Source organism: Panulirus ornatus, chromosome 11, assembly GCF_036320965.1.
Source record: "Panulirus ornatus isolate Po-2019 chromosome 11, ASM3632096v1, whole genome shotgun sequence".
NCBI classification, from domain to species: domain Eukaryota; kingdom Metazoa; phylum Arthropoda; class Malacostraca; order Decapoda; family Palinuridae; genus Panulirus; species Panulirus ornatus.
This window is the reverse complement of record NC_092234.1, coordinates 66,565,124-66,593,039: the sequence shown is the minus strand read 5'-3', so window position 1 is coordinate 66,593,039 and position 27,916 is coordinate 66,565,124. Positions and strand designations below refer to the sequence as shown.

The 27,916-nt window shown below is 42.8% G+C and overlaps 2 protein-coding genes across 2 annotated transcripts in view; one reads left to right on the top strand and one right to left on the bottom strand.

Moving 5' to 3' along the window:
- LOC139751625 (uncharacterized) overlaps positions 1–27,916 on the top strand; it is a 454,545-nt gene that overhangs the window by 172,081 nt on the left and 254,548 nt on the right. The window lies entirely within an intron of this gene.
- The window catches only part of LOC139751121 (uncharacterized), a 50,292-nt gene that overhangs the window by 14,288 nt on the left and 8,088 nt on the right, over positions 1–27,916 (bottom strand). The window contains exons 2-3 of the mRNA XM_071666219.1: positions 6,716–6,951; positions 2,300–2,435 (exon numbers count right to left, since the gene is read on the bottom strand). Of these exons, the coding sequence (XP_071522320.1) occupies positions 2,300–2,435; positions 6,716–6,951 (372 nt within the window). The remainder of the gene's footprint in view (positions 1–2,299; positions 2,436–6,715; positions 6,952–27,916) is intronic.

The window sequence follows — 27,916 nt, the reverse complement described above, 5'->3', positions numbered from 1 at the left end:
TGATTCTATTTAAGGCGCCGTGGCCCTGGCAGCCATTCGCTGAAAGAAAGTGTTTGTAAGACGGTCAGCCGTAGAGCGCCACGGTTCTTGCGTCGTCCCGAGCGCCACCGCCGGCCCTTGAAACACGCGAGGAAGGTCACTAAGGCAAAGCCGACTTCTCCTCCCAATAAGTCCGTTGTGCCTAAGTTCGGGCCAGTGCGTACGTTTAACCGTATCTGGTCTCCGAGGTAAGAAGCCTCTGGTCGATAGATTAATGTAGGTAAGAAGCCTCTGGTCGATAGATTAATGTAGGTAAGAAGCCTCTGGTCGATAGATTAATGTAGGTAAGGGAAGTCGGCAAGTTAGATCCGGAACTTCGGGACAAGGATGGGCTGTGAGGGTTGAGCCAGTCGGGCCTGGGCAGGAAGCGAGCCGGGGTTCGGGCGCAGAACTGGTCAAGGTGAAAGAGGTGCTATTTAGATCGTCAATGTCGTCATTGTCATTTGTCTTGTTCCGCAAGATTGTTGCTGTAAGTCAGTTAGTTAACTAGCTAGTACATCAATTAGCCAATCGGTATGTTAGTCAGTTTAGTTGACCAGGGAATTCTACCGTTGTAAACACTGCTGCTGCTGATGAAGTTGCTACTACTACTACTACTACTGCTACTGCTGCTGCTGCTGCTGGCAGACAGACAGGTTCGACGCATGCAGGCAGTGTGTACTCTGGCGGTTGTATGGCGCACTCCTGTTAACCATAATCTGAATCCAGGTGGGACCGGCGTATCTCCGTCCCGTCCGTGGAGCGTGCTAGGCTGTGTGGGGGTGTTCTCATTGCAGCTAGCTTTAGTTCCGTGGATCCCCTACATCTAAATCGGTTGTTTTCGGGTTGACGGGCTATAACAGCTGCTTCACCAGTCTTACCTCGGATGGCACCATGCAGTCAACTCAGACCTGGCACGGACCAGGGGAATCCGACTGTCTGATTAAAAAAAAAGCATTGCTCGAAGTTCGGGTCAGGGGATAACCTTATCAACCCCTGGGGTTCATGGTGGCAATGTTACTGCCGTAAGGGCACCTCCGCCTCTATGACCCGACTTGCATCAATCATGGAACCTTGACCCTCCGTCAGGAGAGCCCAGGAACCTACCACATAAGTCTCACTGAGGGACAACAAATAAGGACATCAGAGCGCCTGTAGACGTGCTGAAGAGTCCATATGGCACATTGCTGCCGCTGGGTAGTGGAGGCCGATCATGAATTAGACTGGAAATAAGTGAAGGAAGAAAATGACGGAATATGATGAAGATGGTGATAACAGGTGACAGACATATAAGCTATGATAACGAATATACCATAAAAAAGTAATTTCAACACAGACCGAATTATATCTTTTTCCCCCGATTCAACATCCCTGCTGACCTTGACCCCTGACCCTCCAAAGTCAGAACTGTTCCTTGACCTCTGTGTGTCGGAGGATGACACTCCAGCACACAAGAAACGCGGTATCAGCAAGTAGCCCATATCAATCATTCGTCACAGTTGAGCCCGCAAGATGTAACCCATCTTTGATGCAGCGTCTCAGGAATATTTACCAATTGTCAAACGACTTTTAAACATATGTAGCTGATAAGTGCCCTCGAGTCATGGTGTATTCAATGTAGACGTGTGTGCTGAGGTTGATGGAGTTTGCTATGTTATGGGGTTTTATTGTCACAGATGTATTGGGTCAGGTGGCGTTCACTGTCTCACGTAGACGTAAGCTTAGGAATTAGAGTCGGATAAAATGAATAATGATAAAGAGGTCACATATCCATGGCAGATAATGGAAGGAAATGAACTAATCCAGTTATAAGATAAAGAAAAAAAAGCAGGAATGAGAGGAAGGATAAGCGAGACGATGCCACGTCAGAAGAGGCAAGTGATTGCGAGGTATCGACGGCGAACGGTCTGTCCTGTTATGCGCTACGGTGGTCGCCTCTCACTACTTCCCCTGCGAACGTTATCCCATAAGTTGGCTCACGGGATAACATTCCTAATCCATGGTCTTCCCCTCCTCGTCTTTCTGTACCGCTGACCTGAGATCTCACGGGTGCTTGGCAGTGACACAAGTAAGATAATGACTCGCAAAAGGGGATGAAATATATATGTATAGGACTTACGGACCACCAATCTCATATACCCATGATTTATTCTCTTTTGATCGTACGATAAAGTTTCTCCACGTCCCCTGCCCAGTGCTGACGTCTGCGTCAACAGAACACATCCTTACCGCTTCTGGACGAGGAGCTGGCAGCATGCAAGGGCCCGGTAGGCCTACTCACTGAAGACGGTGAGGCGCGCCTTGCGAACCTCCTTGCGAAACTTCGGGTGGTCCCCAATCACCTCGCACTGGTACTCCCCCGAACTGCTGGTCGTCACGCCCCGCAGAACCACCTCCCTCTCGCTCGACACCCAGCACTGAGGGGAAGCCGTTGTGAGTAAGGAAGAAGACGAGATTAGTGAAGGATGGGCGAGATGTCTCTTACCCTCCCAGTTCAAAATGGAAAATGGTGGTCAGTGCATGTCTCCTAATGTCTCTCATCCAAATGTATTGTGAGATAGTCTCTCATCTCTAGTGGGCAGGAGAGGTCAGTGGAGAGGGAAAGGAATATCTAATTAACAAAAGGAAAATTGGTAACGCTGAGTAAATATGATATCACATGTAATGGAAAACACAGTATGTTCACAGCGTACATAACTCTTCTGTGTTCACCGTAGTTCACTATGTTCTCCATGACTTATGTTCACCATGTTAATTTTGTTCATCTTCACTTTCACCATGTTCATCATAGTTCACCAAGTTCACCACAGTCCACCATTTTCACCATCTCATTCGTGCTGGGGTGAACACATCACAATATCAGACTGAGTGTATTTGCCTCCTTTTCCTTCCCCCTGCCATACATCAGCCAGTGTTCTTCACTTATCCTTTAGCTACACATAATTCAATACCTCTTCCCTGATTGGTGGAGAAAGGACTCTACTGTAGAGTCGTGTGACATAGCTGTGTGATGATGTAAGATCTCGGGGGAGTGTGTTCATGGGAGAGCGTTCTCTGTCTCTCGTCTCTCTCTCTGAGCCCGCGTCTGACAGCACAGTGTGAGACGGCCGCACTTACCACACAGCTCAGGGAGAAGGCGAGTAGGTAGCAAAGCTGATCATTGGAGAACGAAATATTGTGTTTAATGAGGATTTTTGTCACGTTAAAAAGAAGAAATGATTACGAAATAACCTGATCTGATTCCGTCTCTGATTTCAAACTTTTGAACTTGCTTCATTTATTGATTCTACTCTTATTCATATGAACACTTTTCAACATGATACCTAAATGCACTTATGTATATATATATATATATATATATATATATATATATATATATATATATATATATATATATATATATATATATATATATACATATATATATATATATATATATATTTTTTTTTTTTTTTTTTTTGCTTTGTCGCTGTCTCCCGCGTTTGCGAGGTAGCGCAAGGAAACAGACGAAAGAAATGGCCCAACCCACCCCCATACACATGTATATACATACGTCCACACACGCAAATATACATACCTACACAGCTTTCCATGGTTTACCCCAGACGCTTCACATGCCCTGATTCAATCCACTGACAGCACGTCAACCCCGGTATACCACATCGCTCCAATTCACTCTATTCCTTGCCCTAATTTCACCCTCCTGCATGTTCAGGCCCCGATCACAAAAAATCTTTTTCACTCCATCTTTCCACCTCCAATTTGGTCTCCCTCTTCTCCTCGTTCCCTCCACCTCCGACACATATATCCTCTTGGTCAATCTTTCCTCACTCATTCTCCATGTGCCCAAACCATTTCAAAACACCCTCTTCTGCTCTCTCAACCACGCTCTTTTTATTTCCACACATCTCTCTTACCCTTACGTTACTTACTCGATCAAACCACCTCACACCACACATTGTCCTCAAACATCTCATTTCCAGCACATCCATCCTCCTGCGCACCACTCTATCCATAGCCCACGCCTCGCAACCATACAACATTGTTGGAACCACTATTCCTTCAAACATACCCATTTTTGCTTTCCGAGATAATGTTCTCGACTTCCACACATTCTTCAAGGCTCCCAGAATTTTCGCCCCCTTCCCCACCCTATGATCCACTTCCGCTTCCATGGTTCCATCCCCTGCCAGATCCACTCCCAGATATCTAAAACACTTCACTTCCTCCAGTTTTTCTCCATCCAAACTCACCTCCCAATTGACTTGACCCTCAACCCTACTGTACCTAATAACCTTGCTCTTATTCACATTTACTCTTAACTTTCTTCTTTCACACACTTTACCAAACTCAGTCACCAGCTTCTGCAGTTTCTCACATGAATCAGCCACCAGCGCTGTATCATCAGCGAACAACAACTGACTCACTTCCCAAGCTCTCTCATCCCCAACAGACTTCATACTTGCCCCTCTTTCCAAAACTCTTGCATTCACCTCCCTAACAACCCCATCCATAAACAAATTAAACAACCATATATATATATATATATATATATATATATATATATATATATGATTTTTTTCATACTGTTCGCCATTTCCCGGGTTAGCGAGGTAGCGTTAAGTACAGAGGACTGGGCCTTTGAGGGAATATCCTCACTTGGCCCCCTTCTCTGCTCCTTCTTTTGGAAAACTAAAGACAAGAGGGGAGGATTTCCAACCCCCCGCTCCCTCCTCTTTTAGTTGCCTTCTACGACACTCAGGGAGTACGTGGGAAGTATTCTTTCTCTCCTATTCCCAGGAATAACATTATACATATATATATATATATATATATATATATATATATATATATATATATATATATATATATATCACAATTCAGTGGGAGTTCAGATGATTCTACCTGGCATGTAATTTTTCCTCTACATGTTTCATTGAGACAATCCGCCTCATCAGGTGCAAACATTTCATAAAGGCTTTTACATCCCAAAATCACCACACGGACTCCGTATTATTACAGCACACACACACACACACACACACACACACACACACACACACACACACACACACGTGTAAATATATACATTTATTTTATTTATTTTGCTTTGTCGCTGTCTCCCGCGTTAGCGAGGTAGCGCAAGGAAACAGACGAAAGAATGGCCCAACCCACCCACATACACATGTATATACATACACGTCACACACGCAAATATACATACCTATACATCTCAACGTATACATATATACACACACATAGACATATACATATATACACATGTTCATAATTCATACTGTCTGCCTTTATTCATTCTCATCGCCACCTCGCCACACATGAAATAACGACCCCTTCTCCCCTCATGTGTGCGAGGTAGCGCTAGAAAAAGACAACAAAGGCCTCATTCGTTCACATTCAGTCTCTAGCTGTCATGTAATAATGCACCGAAACCACAGCTCCCTTTCCACATCCAGGCCCCACAGAACTTTCCATGGTTTACCCCAGACTCTTCACATGCCCTGGTTCAATCTATTGACAGCACGTCGACCCCGGTATACCACATCGTTCCAATTCACTCTATTCCTTGCACGCCTTTCACCCTCCTGCATGTTCAGGCCCCGATCACTTAAAATCTTTTTCACTTCATCTTTCCACCTCCAATTTGGTCTCCCACTTTTCCTCGTTCCTTCCACCTCTGACACATATATCCTCTTTGTCAATCTTTCCTTACTCATTCTCTCCATGTGACCAAACCATTTCAAAACACCCTCTTCTGCTCTCTCAACCACACTCTTTTTATTGCCACACATCTCTTACCCTATTATCACTAACTCGATCAAACCACCTCACACCACATATTGTCCTCAAACATCTCATTTCCAGCACATCCATCCTCCTGCGCACAACTCTATCCATAGCCCACGCCTCGCAACCATACAACATTGTTGGAACCACTATTCCTTCAAACATACCCATTTTTGCTTTCCGAGATAACGTTCTCGACTTCCACACATTCTTCAAGACTCCCAGAATTTTCGCCCCCCTCCCCCACCCATATGTATATATATATATATATATATATATATATATATATATATATATATATATATATATATATATATATAACCACAAATCACTTTACTCAGCCTTTCATAAATATTTTTCACTGACTTGGCAACCCCATTTCCCATTATAACTTCCAATGGAATATATTTAAATGAGAATATGAATGACTCCAAAGTTTCATATGAATTACAATTCTGAATATCACTGGCAAGGATGATGGTTGTGTGTACGTGCGAGTGTCATTGTGTCAGGGTTTTGGGTTGACGGTCTCATGATTATATAAGGTTAATCCAGTCTGACCTGAGCCACTAGGTGTATTCCAGGTTATTATGCATGGGGAAGGGAGGCATATATATGTTTGGTTATCGAAGTGAGGGTCTACTGTATTTTCTTTGATGGAAAGGTCTCTGTGAGGTGTGTCAGTTGTTGTTTGCAGATGACACGGCTCTGGTGGAAGACCCGAGAGAGAAGAGACTCCAGAAAAAATTCATCACAGCTACGAGTTTATTTGTATCCCATGACGTTATTAGTTTCACCGACGTGGGTGTCAGTAAAGCCTTAAAGGAACACAAGGGAAGCATGGTTCAGGAGGCGCGAGTAGTCGGTCACACGCAGGTGGAGCAATACTCACATCAACAGTGACGCCGTCGACGTGGTAAGCGTAGGCCGTGAGACACTTGTGGTCCGGCGTGTGGCTGGAGATGCCCGGTTGGTGGCGGTAGAACTCCCGCCCGTCTTTGTACCACTTGAGGGAATAGAGCGAGGAGCTCCCCTCATCCTCGTAGTCACACTTGAGGTGTACCTCGTCGTCCTTGAGGGCTACGGCCGGTACCTCCAACTCCCGGATGCGAACCCCGCCCGCGTATCCTGCGAAGGATGTATGAGGAATGTCTTAGGTCGTTTGAGAAATCAGAACTTTAAGTCATAGCTTCCTCAGGAGAACACTTTAAGTTTTAAGTCATTAAGGTAGTTGATGGTTACCATGATTCAGAGCGGTCATATTAGACACCATGTTCATTGTTGGTCACCATGTTCTGCATGGTTACTCTTGGTTACCAAGCTAGTAATAAAAGGAAACAACCTGATCTGGGAAGAAAATATTGGTTAATTCTGGATGGAGGAACGGGAAACAAACACAATAACACATAGACATTTATAAGCATCCACACCCAAACACGGAAGATGGACCCCACGAGTGTAAGACTCCTTCCCCGTGCAGTACACGTAGGTGATTATGTGTGTACATAAACAAACTGGAAGAGACATAAGCATATGATAAAGTCTCTATCCCAATAAGGCTCATAGTTTTGATGGAATTTCTCCAGCTATGCTGTGTGTGCTGAACGCTGAAGAGTTTTGCTGATACACTGAAGAGTTTGGCTAACGCGCTGAAGGGTTGTGTTAATACGCTGAAGGGTTGTGCTGATATGCTGAAGAGTTGTGCTGATATGCTGAAGAGTTGTGCTGATATGCTGAAAGGTTGTGCTGATACGCTGAAGCGTTATGCTGATACGCTTCAAAAACATTAGGAATGTTGTTCATGATGTCGCTGAGGAAAGGTAAAACACCATGGGAGTGGCACAAGGTAAACGTCACATCAATCTTCAGGTAAGGAGACCGGAAGAAGACGCTGAACCACAACCCGCTCTCCCTGGCGAAGGTGGTACGCCGACATGCACTAGAAAAGATGATCATGAAATAAATGGATGACTTCATGAAAAGGAGAAACTAACTGAGAGGCAACACGGCGTCGAGGAAAGGAGGTCGTGTGTAACGAACTTCTTAGATTTCTAAGAAAAAGTGAGTTTTGTTTGAGACTAAAGGGATGGCTGGAATGATTGTGTGTATCTGGACTGCCAGAAGGTATTTTTCAAGCAGGAAAGGACGGAGACCCTACGAAAAGTAGATTTTTATTGTTGAAGATTAAAAAGGACGCAAGTTAAGGGGTACTCCTCGAAATGCGTTGAGATCATCAGTAGTGTACATAAGGATTCTGTTCTGGGACCATTGTTCCCCTTGACCTATGTAAATGACTTTCCAGAGGGATTGGACTCCAGTCTAAATTATGTTCTCGGATGATTTAATGTTATGAGGGAAGTAGAATCAGGGAGAGTGCATCAACTTACAAGGGGACCTGGACGAAATCCAAAGTTCGTCTGATATCCATAGATGATGAAATTCAACCCGAGTAAATGTAAGGGAATCAAGACAAGACACAGTGAAGGAAGGCCTTAATATGACGATCATCTAGCAGGGAATAAGATACTGGAATCTGTACCTTGAAAGGGACTTAGTTTTCGACATCATCCTTAGCGTCTCGCCAGAATCCCACCTTAGCAGATATCAAAGCAAGCGTACTTACTGCTGGCAAATATTAGTACAACATTCAAGTACGTGGATGAGGATATACTCAGCAAGCTGTTCCCGCCCGACATTAGTCTCAAACTAGAAAATACTTCTCAGCTTTGGTCCCGCTCTGAAGCACAGATAACTAGTAATGAGGATCTACAGGAGGATAACACTTGTGGTACCACAATTAAGACAACTTAGTAACAAGGAATATGTCCGAGTCCTTAAATTTACAATTTATCCACCATGTGTGTGTGTGTGTGTGTGTGTGTGTGTGTGTGTGTGTGGATGGGTGGATGTCTTTGTTTATGGTTGTCTGTTATCTACTCACTCCGAGGTCACCAGGCCACTCACAACCAAACATTGAGGGATGATAGTGTGGAGCAGGGAGCATGTTTATGGGGAGGTTACAACCCCTACTACCGCCTGTGTTCCATAAGGAGAGAGGGAGTGATATATGGTTGTATGTACTTGGGTGACATGCGGGTCAATGGTACATTGATGAGTTGTATCTTGATAGTTTAAGAATTACGTATTACTGTATCTGGATTAAGAGCTGATGGACCTGAATCAGTACGTGATGCTCTGAGATGCGACAGAGCCCTGGTGTTTACTGGTGCATTAACTGTTTTACCAGTTGCCTGTGTGGCTGGTCCAAGATATTCCAATGTGAAGATCCAGGATGAAATATGTTAGAATTTATGGTAAACAGCAATGGCCCCAGTTATGCATATTGTCCTCAGGGGGTTATGGGAGGTCATATAGGAAGAAAATGAAGAGGGTTTGGAGAGGGAAGAGTTCCTTTGGAAATTTCATTATAGAGCTGAAGGGTTTTATAAGTGAAGCCTTTGACTCTAGCCAACCTCTTTTTGTCATTGTTGTGGAGGTGTGGTGTCAAGTGTCTTCAGCGTACGTGTTGGATAACAGCGTCAAATGCTTTGTTTATGTTTATATCCAGGAGTGCTTGAGATATCTGGGACGAAGCAACGTTACTGCATGAATGAGGGAATAAACAGATTAGGGAAGCGCTGGACGCTGCCAACACTGGTATTCGAAATTCAACTAATAATAGAGAGGGTTTCAGTAGCTGATCAAAGTTAGCGACAAGGCCAGCAGCGAGTTAGTGGACAGAATGAGGCGAAGTGAGCCGGGCAGGCCGGTCAAAGAGCGACACGTCCAGGCTACTTGACGTGTTGAAGGATTCGGTTGGATGACTGACTGACACCTCCTTCTCTATATAGTCCCTTTGGATAGGACTTATGCTACTGACGCATATTGATGGGTTGACCTACGGCTGTTGCCACACACTGCTGGGTGAGCATACAACTATCGTCAGACTCTGGCAGGTTAGGTCTGCTGTGATTGTCTCACAGTGATGGGTAGGGCGACGGCTGCTGTCATACACCAATGGGTACGTCTATGTTTCTTGTCACACGCTGACGAATAGGCCCACGGCTCTTGTCACGCTCTACCTACACACTGATGGCTATTGTCACACACTGATGCGTAGGTCTACGGCTATCATAACACACTGATGGGTGCGTCTGCCGCTTTTGCCACACTATGGTAGGAAGGCCGCTGTGCCCATCAGGAGAGATCAGCAGACAATGCCGCACTGGAACAACTTTGGCAAAACAATCTGGGGACGATGCCACAAGGCAATTACACCCGGCAAAACAGGCTGGGTCTTGCCACATGGCAAACACAAGCTGGGGCGCCTCTAGCGGCCAAAGCTGACAATAACACAGTTCGTGGCAGTGACACCATGCGAGACGTGGGTGTGGCTGACCACAACCTTGGCTGATGTTCTAACTCATATCGCCCAGATTCTGAGCCGTACTTACTGTCCCTAAAGATAAAAAAAAAATGAAATAAATCTGAATGATTATTTCTATGATTATGTTCGCTACAACGTGATGTATTAACACTGATTATACTTCACTGCAAATCAAGGTTTAATAAGCATAGGAAACTACACCCTAACCATAGTAATCACTAATGACCTTCTACATTGTAAACTGTCATACATTTTGGTCATCAAGGAAAGGAGGAACCTTAAATGAGACATAGAATATGGGATGGGGCTAATGAGATGGACAAATGTAGAAAAATAGACAAACTTAATCTAACTGTCTTGAAAAACCTGTCTATTCTTTTTGAACGATATAATTGGGGGGAGGAGGGTAGTCAACTGTAGCTGTTAGGAAGGAAATGAGGAAGAAAAAATTTCCAAAACTTATCGTTGAAGAACTAGACGTGACGAAGGTGACTAACATGATAAATTACGTATATGGGAGAAGGATAATCAAAAAAAAAGTCCCATCAATCGATTGGTTTCCATATAATCCTATAAGATATATGTTTAAATGCACCTGTGACGGAGGCAGGTGTTACAGAGGCACCTGTAGCAGAAGACGAGTCTTAAGCCTTTGGCCTTTATAGCAAATGTCCGAGGGAGCTGAAAGACCATCTGCGTCTCATCCTCTGTCTGACGATGAATACAAGTCTTCGTTAGTCATCTTGGTGACCTTATTCACTCTCGATTCTAAAGAGACACGTTGACATGATGACCTTTTATCACCTGCAATCTGAAAGACCAGTCGATCAGTGTAGGACCTCCCAGACACATGCTATACTGAACACTCGAAATGGTGTTTGTACGACGGCTCTTGCCCAGGGGAAGAAGTTAAGAGTCTTCTTAAACGGTACGACTCTTGAGCACGACGGCGCGGCCCTTTAAATTCCATGATAAATTCCATGATAAGACCCTGAAGTATGATTGTTAGGTCAAAGGTCAAGCCATCTTGCTTCAGGTTCATGCCTTCAGGCTCAAGACTCGTATCTTCGTACTCAAGGGTCATTACGTCGTGCTCAACGGTAGTACAGCAGTGCTCAAGGATCGTATCGTTGTCTTTAAGGACTGGCCGTCGTGCTCAAGGGTCGCACCGTTGTGCTCAAGGGTCATACTGTCGTGTTTATAGGTCGTATCGTAGTGCTCAAGGGTAACACCGTTCTTTTGAAGGGGTCGTCCAGTTGTGCTCAAGGGTCGTACCATCTTATTCATGGTGTTACCGATTTCAGGTTCTTTTTCACCATTCAGTCACTCTTCTTCACCATCCAGCAAGTCTTCCTTATCACCTAGTCACTTCTTCACTATCCAGTCACTCCTCTTTACCATCCAGTCACTCCTCTTACCATCCAGTCTCTACTCTTCACCAACAGGTCCGTCCTCTTCACCATCCAGTCAGTCCTCTTCACCATCCGGTTACTCCTCTTTACCATCCAGTCCCTACTCCACTATGAAGTCACTCCTATTCACAGTCCAGTCACTCCTTCACCTCCAGTCATCCTCTTCACCATATTTTCACTTCTCTTCACCATCCAATCATTCCTTCATGATCCAATCAGTCCTCTCTTCCATCCTGTCTCCACTTCACTATCCAGTCGCTCCTCTTCATTATCCAGTCATTCCTCTTCACCATCCAATCACTCTTCTCCACCTACAGTCACTTCCTTTCACCATCTTGTCAGTCTGCTTCACCATCTAGTGACTCTTCTCCACGCAGTCACACCTCTTCACCATGCAGGACTCATTCACCATCAATCCTGTCCTCTTCACCATGCAGGACTCATTCACCATCCATCCTGTCCTCTTCACCATGCAGTGACTCATTCACCATCCATCTTGTCCTCTTCACCATTCATCCACTCACATCTCCACCCAGTCATTTCCCTTGAGCTGGTAACATCCTTCCCAGGGGAGGGACACGGTGCTACACACATCTTGCTCAGAATCATGAATTTTTCAACGTGGCAAAAATTACATTTGTTGCAACAATTTACTTTCCGAGTTCACAAGAGACACGACAAAGGTTTACGTCTATATAAGTCTCTCTCTCTATCTCTCTCTCTCTCTCTCTCTCTCTCTCTCTCTCTCTCTCTCTCTCTCTCTCTCTCTCTCTCTCTATCTATCTATCTATCTATCTATCTATCTCTCTCTCTCTCTCTCTCTCTCTCTCTCTCTCTCTCTCTCTCTCTCTCTCTCTCTCTCTCACCAGCATTGCCCTTGAGCCCTTGTTACCTTGAAAGAAAGTTTGTTCATGATGTTTGTAAAAGGGAAACTGTCCAGAGGTAAACCATCAAAGGCTGACCCTCGATATGAACATCGGCCCAGCATCTAATGAACTCTCAGAGTGATTAATAAAAGTCTGATCGAAAGAACTTTTTTTTTTTCTATTATCTCTGGGTAGTAAAGGGTATGCGCCAATCAGGCCAATCAAGAAAAGACTGATTTGTAATGGAAGTCAGAGGCCATCAGAAGAGAAGCGGATTATTCAAGCGAGCATGGGAGATCAGAAAATCGAGTTGTGCTTTGAGCAGGAGAGGCAATCAGATCATCAGACGCCGTAGATCAGGAACTGTAGTTAGTTAAGAAACAAAAAGAGAACTACACTGGTGACGTGAGGCTAGTGTTTCTTAGTTGTTACTTTTTTTTATGTCAGCTTAGACGTAGGGTTATGAAATGTGCTAACCGAGACTATCTCTCTCTCTCTCTCTCTCTCTCTCTCTATATATATATATATATATATATATATATATATATATATATATATATATATATATATATATATATTTCATCCCTGGGGATAGAGGAGAAAGAATACTTCCCACGTATTCCCTGCGTGTCGTAGAAGGCGACTAAAAGGGAAGGGAGCGGGGGGCTGGAAATCCTCCCCTCTCGTTTTTTTTTTTTTTTTCAAAAAGAAGGAACAGAGAAGGGAGCCAGGTGAGGATATTTCCTCCAGGGCCCAGTCCTCTGTTCTTAATGCTACCTCCCTAATGCGGGAAATGGCAAATAGTATGGAAAAAAATATATAGTTTTTCATACATATTCGCGATTTCCCGCGTTAACGAGGTAGCGTTAAGAACAGTGAACTAAGCCTTAGAGGAAATATCCTCACTTAGCCCCCTTCTCTATTCCTTCTTTTGGAAAGCTAAAAGCTGGAAGGGAGGATTTACAGCCCCACGGTCCCTCTCCTTTTAGTCGCTTTCCACGACACGCAGCGAATACTTGGGAAGTATTCTTTCTCCCCTATCCCCAGGGATAATATATATATATATATATATATATATATATATATATATATATATATATATTATTCTTATCGCTGTCTCCCGCGTCTGCGAGGTAGCGCAAGGAAACAGACGAAAGAATGGCCCAACACACCCACATTCACATGTATATGCGTAACGTCCACACACGCACATATACATACCTATACATTTCAACGTATAAATGCATAAACATACACAGACATACACATATGTATGCATCCACACTTGCTCCCTTCATCCATTCCCGTCGCCACCCCGGCACACATGAAATGGCACTCCCCTTGCCCGGCGCGCGCGCGAGGTGGCGTTGGGAAAAGACAACAAAGGCTACATTCGTTCACACTCAGTCTCTAGCTGTCATGTGTAATGCACCGAAACCACAGCTCCCTTTCCACATGACAGCCAGACATCGAGTGTGAACGTATGATGCCCCCTTTGTCTTTTCCTAGCGCTACCTCGTGTGTGTGTGTGTGTGTGTGTGTGTGTGTGTGTGTGTGTGTGTGTATGTGCTGTTTTATGTGTGGCGGGGCGGCGACGGGAACGGATGAAGGCAGCAAGCATGAACATGCACACGTGTGCACATGCACATGTCTGTGCATGTATATACATGTACATGTTCGTGCCTGGGCGCCCATGCACACACGTGTATGTGGGTGGGTTAGGCCACTCCCTTGTCTTTTCAGCCGCGTCACCACGCCAACGCAGGAGACGGCGACCAAGAATAACGCATACAAAAAAAAAAAATAATAATAATAATAATATATATATATATATATATATATATATATATATATATATATATATATATGGATTTGTATGTAGCATTTATGGATCTGGAGAAGGCATAAGATAGAGTTGATACAGGTACTCTGTGAAAGGTATTAACAGTATATGGTGTGGGAGGTAAGTTGCTGGAAGCAGTGAAAAGTTTTTATCGAGGATGTAAGGCATGTGTACGAGTAGGAAGAGAGAAAAGTGATTGCCTCCCAGTGAATGTCGGTTTGCGGCAGGGGTGTGTAATGTCTCCATGGTTGTTTCATTTGTTTATGGATGGGGTTGTTAGGGAAGTGAATGCAAGAGTTTTGGAGACAGGGGCAAATATGCAGTCTGTTGTGATGAGAGGGCTTGGGAAGTGAGTCAGTTGTTGTTAGATGATGATAAAACGCTGGTGGCTGATTCGGATGAGAAACTGCAGAAGCTGGTGACTGAGTTTGGTAAAGTGTGTGAAAGAAGAAAGCTGAAAGTAAATGTGAATAAGAGCAAGGTTACTGGGTACTGTGGGGTTGAGGGACAAGTCAACTGGGCTACACATAGAGTTGTGTGGAGGAGGGTGGATGTGTTGGAAATAAGATGTTTGAGGACAATATGTGGTGTAAGGTGGTGTGATCGAGTAAGTAATGAAAGGGTAAGAGAGATGTATGGTAATGATAAGAGTGTGGTTGAGAGAGCAGAAGAGGGTGTATTGAAATGCTTCTCCTCTGATGATGTGATTATTACACGAAAGTGCTCTTGGGAACTTATCGTGTTCTATTTTCCCCGTGAACTCATAGGAATATCTTGATCACGCGCAAAATTGTGATCCTTACCAATATATATATATATATATATATATATATATATATATATATATATATATATATATATGTTATCCCTGGGGATAGGGGAGAAAGAATACTTCCCACGTATTCCCTGCGTGTCGTAGAAGGCGACTAAAAGGGAAGGGAGCGGGAGGCTGGAAATCCTCCCCTCTCTTGTTTAGATTTCCTAAAGAAGGAACAGAGAAGGGGGCCCAAGTGAGGATATTCCCTCAAGGGCTCAGTTCTCTGTTCTTAACGCTACCTCGCTAATGCGGGAAATGGCGAATAGTATGAAAAAAAAAAAAAAAAAAAAATATATATGTATATATATTTTTTTTTTTTTGGTTTGTCGCTGTCTCCCGCGTTTGCGAGGTAGCGCAAGGAAACAGACGAAAGAAATGGCCCAACCCAGCCCCATACACATGTATATACATACACGTCCACACACGCAAATATACATACCTACACAGCTTTCCATGGTTTACCCCAGACGCTTCACATGCCCTGATTCAATCCACTGACAGCACGTCAACCTCGGTATACCACATCGATCCAATTCACTCTATTCCTTGCACGCCTTTCACCCTCCTGCATGTTCAGGCCCCGATCACACAGAATCTTTTTCACTCCATCTTTCCACCTCCAATTTGGTCTCCCACTTCTCCTCGTTCCCTCCACCTCCGACACATATATCCTCTTGGTCAATCTTTCCTCACTCATTCTCTCCATGTGCCCAAACCATTTCAAAACACCCTCTTCTGCTCTCTCAACCACGCTCTTTTTATTTCCACACATCTCTCTTACCCTTACGTTACTTACTCGTTCAAACCACCTCACACCACACATTGTCCTCAAACATCTCATTTCCAGTGCATCCACCCTCCTGCGCACAACTCTATCCATAGCCCACGCCTCGTAACCATACAACATTGTTGGAACCACTATCCCTTCAAACATACCCATTTTTGCTTTCCGAGATAATGTTCTCGACTTCCACACATTCTTCAAGGCTCCCAGATTTTCGCCCCCTCCCCCACCCTATGATCCACTTCCGCTTCCATGGTTCCATCCGCTGCCAGATCCACTCCAAGATATCTAAAATACTTTACTTCCTCCAGTTTTTCTCCATTCAAACTTACCTCCTAATTGACTTGACCCTCAACCCTACTGTACCTAATAACCTTGCTCTTATTCACATTTACTCTTAACTTTCTTCTTTCACACACTTTACCAAACTCAGTCACCAGCTTCTGCAGTTTCTCTCATGAATCAGCCACCAGCGCTGTATCATCAGCGAACAACAACTGACTCACTTCCCAAGCTCTCTCATCCACAACAGACTTCATACTTGCCCCTCTTTCCAAAACTCTTGCATTCACCTCCCTAACAACCCCATCCATAAACAAATTAAACAACCATGGAGACATCACACACCCCTGCCGCAAACCTACATTCACTGAGAGCCAATCACTTTCCTCTCTTCCTACACGTACACATGCCTTGCATCCTCGATAAAAACTTTTCACTGCTTCTAACAACTTGCCTCCCACACCATATATTCTTAATACCTTCCACAGAGCATCTCTATCAACTCTATCATATGCCTTCTCCAGTTCCATAAATGCTACATACAAATCCATTTGCCTTTCTAAGTATTTCTCACATACATTCTTCAAATCAAACACCTGATCCAAGCATCCTCTACCACTTCTGAAACCACACTGCTCTTCCCCAATCTGATGCTCTGTACATTCCTTCACCCTCTCAATCAATACCCTCCCATATAATTTACCAGGAATACTCAACAAACTTATACCTCTGTAATTTGAGCACTCACTTTTATCCCCTTTGCCTTTGTACAACGCGGAGTTATATGAATACGAATAAAGTGTATATGAACGCGCACCTTCATAGAACATACAAAGCTCCATCAGCCAGGATCGAACCTGGGACCCCTTGTACTTAGTATTTCGAATAGTTGTTTCCTATTATACAGTCCCTTAGCCTAGCGGTTAGCATGCATGCCTCTTGCACAAGGGGTCCCAGGTTCGATCCTGGCTGATGGAGCTTTGTATGTTCTATGAAGGTGCGCGTCAATATACACTTTATTCGTATTCATATAACTCCGCGTTGTACAGTCAGGTTCGGTAAAACGATCTCAGCTGGCTATGTGTTCTGTTCGGAAACAACCGATAGACCCCGTTGCTCACCATATTGAGACGAAGGGTATTCGAGTACTTAGTATTTCGAATAGTTGTTTCCTATTATACAGTCCCTTAGCCTAGCAGTTAGCATGCTTGCCTCTTGCACAAGGGGTCCCAGGTTCGATCCTGGCTGATGGAGCTTTGTATGTTATATAAATATATATATATATATATATATATATATATATATATATATATATATATATATATATATATATATATATATATCTGTGTATGTGTATGTATATGTATGTGATATATATATGTGCATATTTTGCGTATATATATATGTATATATATATATATATATATATATATATATATATATATATATATATATATATATATATTTATATATATATATATATATATTCTTTTTTTAAGCTATTCGCCATTTCCCGCGTTAGCGAGGTAGCGTTAAGAACAGAGGACTGAGCCTTATATATATATATATATATATATATATATATATATATATATATATATATATATATATATATATATATATATATATTGTCCCTGGGGATAGGGGAGAAAGAATACTCCCACGTATTCCCTGCGTGTCGTAAAAGGCGACTAAAAGGGAAGGGAGCGGGGGGCTGGAAATCCTCCTCTCTCATTTTTGATTTTCCAAAGGAAGGAACAGAGAAGGGGGCCAAGTGGGGATTTCCCTCAAAGGCTCAGTCCTCTGTTCCTAAAGCTACCTCGCTACCGCGGGAAATGGCAAATAGTATGAAAAAAAAAGAAAAAAGAAAAAAAAATATATATACATATATATATATATATATATATATATATATATATATATATATATATATATATATATATATATAATATATTATTTATCTGTTTGTTATACTTTGCCGCTGTCTCCCGCAAGGAAACAAACTAAAAAATGGCCCAACCCGCCCACATACACATGTATATACATACATGTCCACACACGCAAATATACATACCTATATATCTCAACGTATACATATATATACACACACAGATATATACATATATACACATGTACATAATTCGTACTGTCTGCCCTTATTCTTTCCCGTCGCCACCCTCCCACATGAAATGAAAAAACCCTTCCCCCCGCATGTGCACGAGGTAACGCTAGGAAAAGACAACAAAGGCTACATTCGGTCACACTCAGTCTTTAGCTGTCATGTGTAATGCACCGAAACCACAGCTCCCTTTCCACATCCACGCCCCACAAAACTTTCCATGGTTTACCCCAGACGCTTCACACGTCCCGGTTCAATCCATTGACAGCACGTCGACCCTGCTATACCACATCGTTCCAATTCACTCTTTTCCTTGAACGCCTTTCACCCTCCTGCATCTTCAGGCCCCTATCACTCAAAATCTTTTTCACTCCATCTTTCCAACTTCAATTTGGTCTCCCACTTCTCCTCGTTCCCTCCACCTCTGACCCATATATCCTCTTAGTCAATCTTTCCTCACTCATTCTCTCCCTGTGACCAAACATTTCAAAACACCTTCTTCTGCTCTCTCAACCACACTCTTTTTATTACCACACATCTCTCTTACCCTTTCAGTGTTACTCGATCAAACCACCTCACACCACATATTCCTCAAACATCTCATTTCCAGCACATCTACCCTCCTCCGCACAACTCTATCTATAGCCCACGCCTCGCAAAGATATAACATTGTTGGAACCACTATTCCTTCAAAAATACCCATTTTTGTTTTCCAAGATAACGTTCTCGACTTGCACACATTTTTCAACGCCCCCAGAACTTTCGCCCCCTCCCCCACCCTATGATTCACTTGCGCTTCCATGGTTCCATCCGATGCCAAATCCAATCCTAGATATCTAAAACACTTCACTTCCTCTAGTTTTTCTCCATTCAAACTTACCTCCCAAATGACTTGTCTCTCAACGCTAATGTACCTAGTAACCTTGCTCTTATTTACATTTACTCTCAGCTTTCTTCTTTCACACACTTTACCAAACTCAGTCACCAGCTTCTGCTGTTTCTCACCCGAATCAGCTACAAGCGCTCTATCATCAGCGAACAACAACTGACTTACTTCCCAAGCTCTCTCATCCACAACAGACTGCATACTTGCCCCAATTTCCAAAACCCTTACATTCACCTCCCTAACAACCCTATCCATAAACAATTTTAACAACCATGGAGACATCACGCACCCCTGCCGCACACCAACATTCACTGAGAACCAATCACTTTCCTCTCTTCCTGCACGTACACATGCCTTACATCCTCGATAAAAACTTTTCACAGCTTCTAACAACTTACCTCCCACACCATATATTCTTAATACCTTCCACAGAGCATCTCTATCAACTCTATCATATGCCTTCTCCAGATCCATAAATGCTACATACAAATCCATTTGCTTTTCTAAGTATTTCTCACATACATCTTTCAAAGCAAACACCTGATCCACACATCCTCTACCACTTCTGAAACCACACTGCTCTTCCCCAGTCTGATGCTCTGTACATGCCTTCACCCTCTCAATCAATACCCTCCCATGTAATTTCCCTGGAATACTCAACAAACTTATACCTCTGTAATTTGAGCACTCACTCTTATCCCCTTTGCCCTTGTACAATGGCACTATGCAAGCATTCCGCCAGTCCTCAGGCACCTCACCATGAGTCATACATACATTAAAGAACCTTACCAGCCAATAAACAATACAGTTACCCCCATTTTTAATAAATTCCATTGCAATACCATTCAAACCTGCTGCCTTGCCAGCTTTCATCTTCCGTAAAGCTTTTACTACCTCTTCTCTGTTTACCAAATCATTCTCCCTAACCCTCTCACTTTACACACCACCTCGACCAAAACACCCTATATCTGCCACTCTATTATCAAACACATTCAACAAACCTTCAAAATACTCACTCCATCTCCTCACATCACCACTACTTGTTATCACCCCCTATTAGCCCCCTTCACTGATGTTCCCATTTGTTCCCTTGTCTTACGCGCTTTATTTACCTCCTTCAAAGCATCATTTTACTCCCTAAAATTTAATGATACTCTCTTACCCCAACTCTCATTTGCCCTCTTTTTCACCTCTTGCACCTTTCTCTTGACCTCCTGCCTCTTTCTTTTATACATCTCCCACTCATTTGCATTATCGCCCAGCAAAATCGTCCAAATGCCTCTCTCTTCTCTTTCATTAACAATCTTACTTCTTCATCCCACCACTCACTACCCTTTCTAATCTGCCCACCTCCCAAGCTTCTCATGCCACAAGCATCTTTTGCGCAACCATCAATGCTTCCCTAAATGCATCCCATTCCTCCTCCACTCCCCTTACGTCCTTTGTTCTCACCTTTATCTATTCTGTACTCAGTTTCTCCTAGTACTTCCTCACACAAGTCTCCTTCTCAAGCTCACTTTCTTTCACCACTCTCTAAACCCCAACATTCTCTCTTCTTTTCTGAAAACCTCTACAATTCTTCACCTTCGCCTCCACAAGATAATGCTCAGACATCCCTCCAGTTGCACCTCTCAGCACATTAACATCCAAAAGTCTCTCTTTCGCGCGCCTATCAATTAACACGTTATCCAATAACGCTCTTTGGCCATCTCCCCTACTTACATACGTATACTTATGTATATCTCTCTTTTTAAACCAGGTATTCCCAATCACCAGTCCTTTTTCAGCACATAAATCTACAAGCTCTTCACTATTTCCATTTACAACACTGAACACCCCATATATACCAATTATTCCCTCAACTGCCACATTACTCACCTTTGCTTTTAAATCACCCATCACTATAACCCGGTCTCGTGCATCAAAACTACTAACACACTCACTCAGCTGCTCCCAAAACACTTACCTGTCATGATCTTTCTTCTCATGCGCAGGTGCATAGGAACCAATAATCACCCATCTCTCTCCATCCACTTGCAGTCTTACCCATATCAATCTAGAGTTTACATTCTTACACTCTATCACATACTCCCACCACTCCTTTTTCAGAATAGCGCTACTCCTCTTGTTCTTGTCCTCTCACTAACCCCTAACTTTACTCCTAAGACATTCCCAAACCACTCTTTCCCGTTATATATATATATATATATATATATATATATATATATATATATATATATATATATATATATATATATATATATATCAAGATATTCCTGTGAGTCCACGGGAAAAAGGAAACACGATAAGTTCCCAAGTGCACTTTCGTGTAATAATCCCATCATCAGGGGAGACACAAGAGAGAGATATAACAGTCAGTTGATATATATCGAAGAGACGAAGCTAGGACGCCATTTGGTAAACACGCGATTGTCCAAGACAGAAAACGAGCGTTCATAAACTTATCATTTTACAAAGTCTATCAACAATAAAGTTATGTAATTTGTATAGACCATGTCTCATATTAAGATAATAATTCTTTCTGCATTTAATAAAAGAGATTCAATAATATTTCTCGTGGTAAATGAGTTAGTCAATAACTGAGATGGCATTATTCCAGTCAGTACAATGATCATAGTTTTAATGTGATTAAACAAGGTATTTGATTCTCGTCCCGTTCTCATACTATATCTATGTTGCTTAAGTCTAACAGAAAAATACTTACCAGTCTGCCCAACATAAAATTTATCACAAATATCTACATGGCACTCTATATATGCATCTAGGAGAATTTTCTGGTGAATTCCTGATTAAGATGTTCTTTATAGTATTATTGTTGCTGAAGGCAACATTTGCATTTAAGGATTTAAGCAACATGGGAAGTAAAGTGATATCATTATTATAGGAAGAACTAAAAGATTCTTGGTGGCAATGGGAGGTTTGGGCTCAACTCTATAAAATGATTTCTTCGCTAACTTAAGGGATTCATCAATGAAAGATCTAGGGTACTTTAACTCAGATCCAATAGAATCAAACTCATCATCGATAAACTCTGGACTGCAAATACGTAATGCCCTAAGGAACATAGACTGAAATAATGAAAATTTAACCAGTCATTTTGAGATGAGTAATAATGGATATATGAGCATACATTAATAGGTTTTCTGTATATGCTAAACTCAAACTTGTTTCCTTACCTATGGATTATGCAATCTAAAGATTTGCAAAATGGTAAGTTTATGAACGCTCGTTTTCTGTCTTGGACAATCGCGCGTTTACCAAATGGCGTCCTAACTTCGTCTCTTCTATCTATATCAACTGTTATATTTCTCTTTTGTGTCTCCACTGATGATGTGATTATTACACGAAAGCGCACTTCGAAACTTATCGTGTTTCATTTTCCCCGTGGACTCATAGGAATATATATATATATATATATATATATATATATATATATATATATATATATATATATATATATATGTAGGTTTGCGGCAGGGGTGTGTGATGTCTCCATGGTTGTTTAATTTGTTTATGGATGGGGTTGTAAGGGAGGTAAATGCAAGAGTCCTGGAAAGAGGGGCAAGTATGAAGTCTGTTGGGGATGAGAGAGCTTGGGAAGTGAGTCAGTTGTTGTTCGCTGATGATACAGCGCTGGTGGCTGATTCATGTGAGAAACTGCAGAAGCTGGTGACTGAGTTTGGTAAAGTGTGTGGAAGAAGAAAGTTGAGAGTAAATGTGAATAAGAGCAAGGTTATTAGGTACAGTAGGGGTGAGGGTCAAGTCAATTGGGAGGTGAGTTTGAATGGAGAAAAACTGGAGGAAGTGAAGTGTTTTAGATATCTGGGAGTGGATCTGTCAGCGGATGGAACCATGGAAGCGGAAGTGGATCATAGGGTGGGGGAGGGGGCGAAAATTTTGGGAGCCTTGAAAAATGTGTGGAAGTCGAGAACACTATCTCGGAAAGCAAAAATGGGTATGTTTGAGGGAATAGTGGTTCCAACAATGTTGTATGGTTGCGAGGCGTGGGCTATGGATAGAGATGTGCGCAGGAGGATGGATGTGCTGGAAATGAGATGTTTGAGGACAATGTGTGGTGTGAGGTGGTTTGATCGAGTAAGTAACGTAAGGGTAAGAGAGATGTGTGGAAATAAAAAGAGCGTGGTTGAGAGAGCAGAAGAGGGTGTTTTGAAATGGTTTGGGCACATGGAGAGAATGAGTGAGGAGAGATTGACCAAGAGGATATATGTGTCGGAGGTGGAGGGAACGAGGAGAAGAGGGAGACCAAATTGGAGGTGGAAAGATGGAGTGAAAAAGATTTTGTGTGATCGGGGCCTGAACATGCAGGAGGGTGAAAGGAGGGTAAGAAATAGAGTGAATTGGAGTCATGTGGTATACAGGGGTTGACGTGCTGTCAGTGGATTGAAGCAAGGCATGTGAAGCGTCTGGGGTAAACCATGGAAAGCTGTGTAGGTATGTATATTTGCGTGTGTGGACGTGTGTATGTACATGTGTATGGGGGGGGGGGGGCTGGGCCATTTCTTTCGTCTGTTTCCTTGCGCTACCTCGCAAACGCGGGAGACAGCGACAAAGTATAAAAAAAAAAAAAAAAAAAAAAAAAAAAAAAAAAAATATATATATATATATATATATGATATATGATGGAGAGAGATGGGTGATTATTGGTGCATATGCACCTGGGCATGAGAAGAAAGATCATAAGAGGCAAGTGTTTTGGGAGCAGCTGAATGAGTGTGTTAGTGGTTTTGATGCACGAGACCGGGTTATAGTGATGGGTGATTTGAATGCAAAGGTGAGTAATGTGGCAGTTGAGGGAATAATTGGTATACATGGGGTGTTCAGTGTTGTAAATGGAAATGGTGAAGAGCTTGTAGATTTATGTGCTGAAAAAGGACTGATGATTGGGAATACCTGGTTTAAAAAGCGAGATATACATAAGTATACTTATGTAAGTAGGAGAGATGGCCAGAGAGCGTTATTGGATTACGTGTTAATTGACAGGCGCGCGAAAGAGAGAATTTTGGATGTTAATGTGCTGAGAGGTGCAACTGGAGGGATATCTGATCATTATCTTGTGGAGGCTAAGGTGAAGATTTGTATGGGTTTTCAGAAAAGAAGAGTGAATGTTGGGGTGAAGAGGGTGGTGAGAGTAAGTGAGCTTGGGAAGGAGACTTGTGTGAGGAAGTACCAGGAGAGACTGAGTACAGAATGGAAAAAGGTGAGAACAATGGAAGTAAGGGGAGTGGGGGAGGAATGGGATGTATTTAGGGAATCAGTGATGGATTGCGCAAAAGATGCTTGTGGCATGAGAAGAGTGGGAGGTGGGTTGATTAGAAAGGGTAGTGAGTGGTGGGATGAAGAAGTAAGAGTATTAGTGAAAGAGAAGAGAGAGGCATTTGGACTATTTTTGCAGGGAAAAAATGAAATTGAGTGGGAGATGTATAAAAGAAAGAGACAGGAGGTCAAGAGAAAGGTGCAAGAGGTGAAAAAAAGGGCAAATGAGAGTTGGGGTGACAGAGTATCATTAAATTTTAGGGAGAATAAAAAGATGTTCTGGAAGGAGGTAAATAAAGTGCGTAAGACAAGGGAGCAAATGGGAACTTCAGTGAAGGGCGCAAATGGGGAGGTTATAACAAGTAGTGGTGATGTGAGAAGGAGATGGAGTGAGTATTTTGAAGGTTTGTTGAATGTGTTTGATGATAGAGTGGCAGATATAGGGTGTTTTGGTCGAGGTGGTGCGCAAAGTGAGAGGGTTAGGGAAAATGATTTGATAAACAGAGAAGAGGTAGTAAAAGCTTTGCGGAGGATGAAAGCCGGCAAGGCAGCAGGTTTGGATGGTATTGCAGTGGAATTTATTAAAAAAGGGGGTGACTGTATTGTTGACTGGTTGGTAAGGATATTTAATGTATGTATGACTCATGGTGAGGTGCCTGAGGATTGGCGGAATGCGTGCATAGTGCCATTGTACAAAGGCAAAGGGGATAAGAGTGAGTGCTCAAATTACAGAGGTATAAGTTTGTTGAGTATTCCTGGTAAATTATATGGGAGGGTATTGATTGAGAGGGTGAAGGCATGTACAGAGCATCAGATTGGGGAAGAGCAGTGTGGTTTCAGAAGTGGTAGAGGATGTGTGGATCAGGTGTTTGCTTTGAAGAATGTATGTGAGAAATACTTAGAAAAGCAAATGGATTTGTATGTAGCATTTATGGATCTGGAGAAGGCATATGATAGAGTTGATAGAGATGCTCTGTGGAAGGTATTAAGAATATATGGTGTGGGAGGCAAGTTGTTAGAAGCAGTGAAAAGTTTGTATCGAGGATGTAGGGCATGTGTACGTGTAGGAAGAGAGGAAAGTGATTGGTTCTCAGTGAATGTAGGTTTGCGGCAGGGGTGTGTGATGTCTCCATGGTTGTTTAATTTGTTTATGGATGGGGTTGTTAGGGAGGTGAATGCAAGAGTTTTGGAAAGAGGGGCAAGTATGAAGTCTGTTGGGGATGAGAGAGCTTGGGAAGTGAGTCAGTTGTTGTTCGCTGATGATACAGCGCTGGTGGCTGATTCATGTGAGAAACTGCAGAAGCTGGTGACTGAGTTTGGTAAAGTGGGTGAAAGAAGAAAGTTAAGAGTAAATGTGAATAAGAGCAAGGTTATTAGGTACAGTAGGGTTGAGGGTCAAGTCAATTGGGAGGTGAGTTTCAATGGAGAAAAACTGGAGGAAGTGAAGTGTTTTAGATATCTGGGAGTGGATCTGGCAGCGGATGGAACCATGGAAGCGGAAGTGGATCATAGGATGGGGGAGGGGGCGAAAATTCTGGGAGCCTTGAAGAATGTGTGGAAGTCGAGAACATTATCTCGGAAAGCAAAAATGGGTATGTTTGAAGGAATAGTGCTTCCAACAATGTTGTATGGTTGCGAGGCGTGGGCTATGGATAGAGTTGTGCGCAGGCGGATGGATGTGCTGGAAATGAGATGTTTGAGGACAATGTGTGGTGTGAGGTGGTTTGATCGAGTAAATAACGTAAGGGTAAGAGAGATGTGTGGAAATAAAAAGAGCGTGGTTGAGAGAGCAGAAGAGGGTGTTTTGAAATGGTTTGGGCACATGGAGAGAATGAGTGAGGAAAGATTGACCAAGAGGATATATGTGTCGGAGGTGGAGGGAACGAGGAGAAGAGGGAGACCAAATTGGAGGTGGAAAGATGGAGTGAAAAAGATTTTGTGTGATCGGGGCCTGAACATGCAGGAGGGTGAAAGGAGGGTAAGAAATAGAGTGAATTGGAGTCATGTGGTATACAGGGGTTGACGTGCTGTCAGTGGATTGAACAAGGCATGTGAAGCGTCTGGGGTAAACCATGGAAAGCTGTGTAGGTATGTATATTTGCGTGTGTGGACGTGTGTATGTACCATGTGTATGGGGGGGGGGGGGCTGGGCCATTTCTTTCGTCTGTTTCCTTGCGCTACCTCGCAAACGCGGGAGACAGCGACAAAGTATAAAAAAAAAAAAAAAAAAAAAAAAAAAAAAAAAAATATATATATATATTTTATATATGATATATGATGGAGAGAGATGGGTGATTATTGGTGCATATGCACCTGGGCATGAGAAGAAAGATCATAAGAGCAAGTGTTTTGGAGCAGCTGAATGAGTGTGTTAGTGGTTTTGATGCACGAGACCGGGTTATAGTGATGGGTGATTTGAATGCAAAGGTGAGTAATGTGGCAGTTGAGGGAATAATTGGTATACATGGGGTGTTCAGTGTTGAAAATGGAAATGGTGAAGAGCTTGTAGATTTATGTGCTGAAAAAGGACTGATGATTGGGAATACCTGGTTTAAAAGCGAGATACACATAAGTATACTTATGTAAGTAGGAGAGATGGCCAGAGAGCGTTATTGGATTACGTGTTAATTGACAGGCGCGCGAAAGAGAGAATTTTGGATGTTAATGTGCTGAGAGGTGCAACTGGAGGGATATCTGATCATTATCTTGTGGAGGCTAAGGTGAAGATTTGTATGGGTTTTCAGAAAAGAAAAAGTGAATGTTGGGGTGAAGAGGTGTGGTGAGAGTAAGTGAGCTTGGGAAGGAGACTTGTGTGAGGAAGTACAGGAGAGACTGAGTACAGAATGGAAAAAGGTGAGAACAATGGAAGTAAGGGGAGTGGGGGAGGAATGGGATGTATTTAGGGAATCAGTGATGGATTGCGCAAAAGATGCTTGTGGCATGAGAAGAGTGGGAGGTGGTTGATTAGAAAGGGTAGTGAGTGGTGGGATGAAGAAGTAAGAGTATTAGTGAAAGAGAAGAGAGAGGCATTTGGACTATTTTTGCAGGGAAAAATGAAATTGAGTGGGAGATGTTATAAAAGAAAGAGACAGGAGGTCAAGAGAAAGGTGCAAGAGGTGAAAAAAAGGGCAAATGAGAGTTGGGGTGACAGAGTATCATTAAATTTTAGGGAGAATAAAAAGATGTTCTGGAAGGAGGTAAATAAAGTGCGTAAGACAAGGGAGCAAATGGGAACTTCAGTGAAGGGCGCAAATGGGGAGGTTTATAACAAGTAGTGGTGATGTGAGAAGGAGATGGAGTGAGTATTTTGAAGGTTTGTTGAATGTGTTTGATGATAGAGTGGCAGATATAGGGTGTTTTGGTCGAGGTGGTGCGCAAAGTGAGAGTGTTAGGGAAAATGAT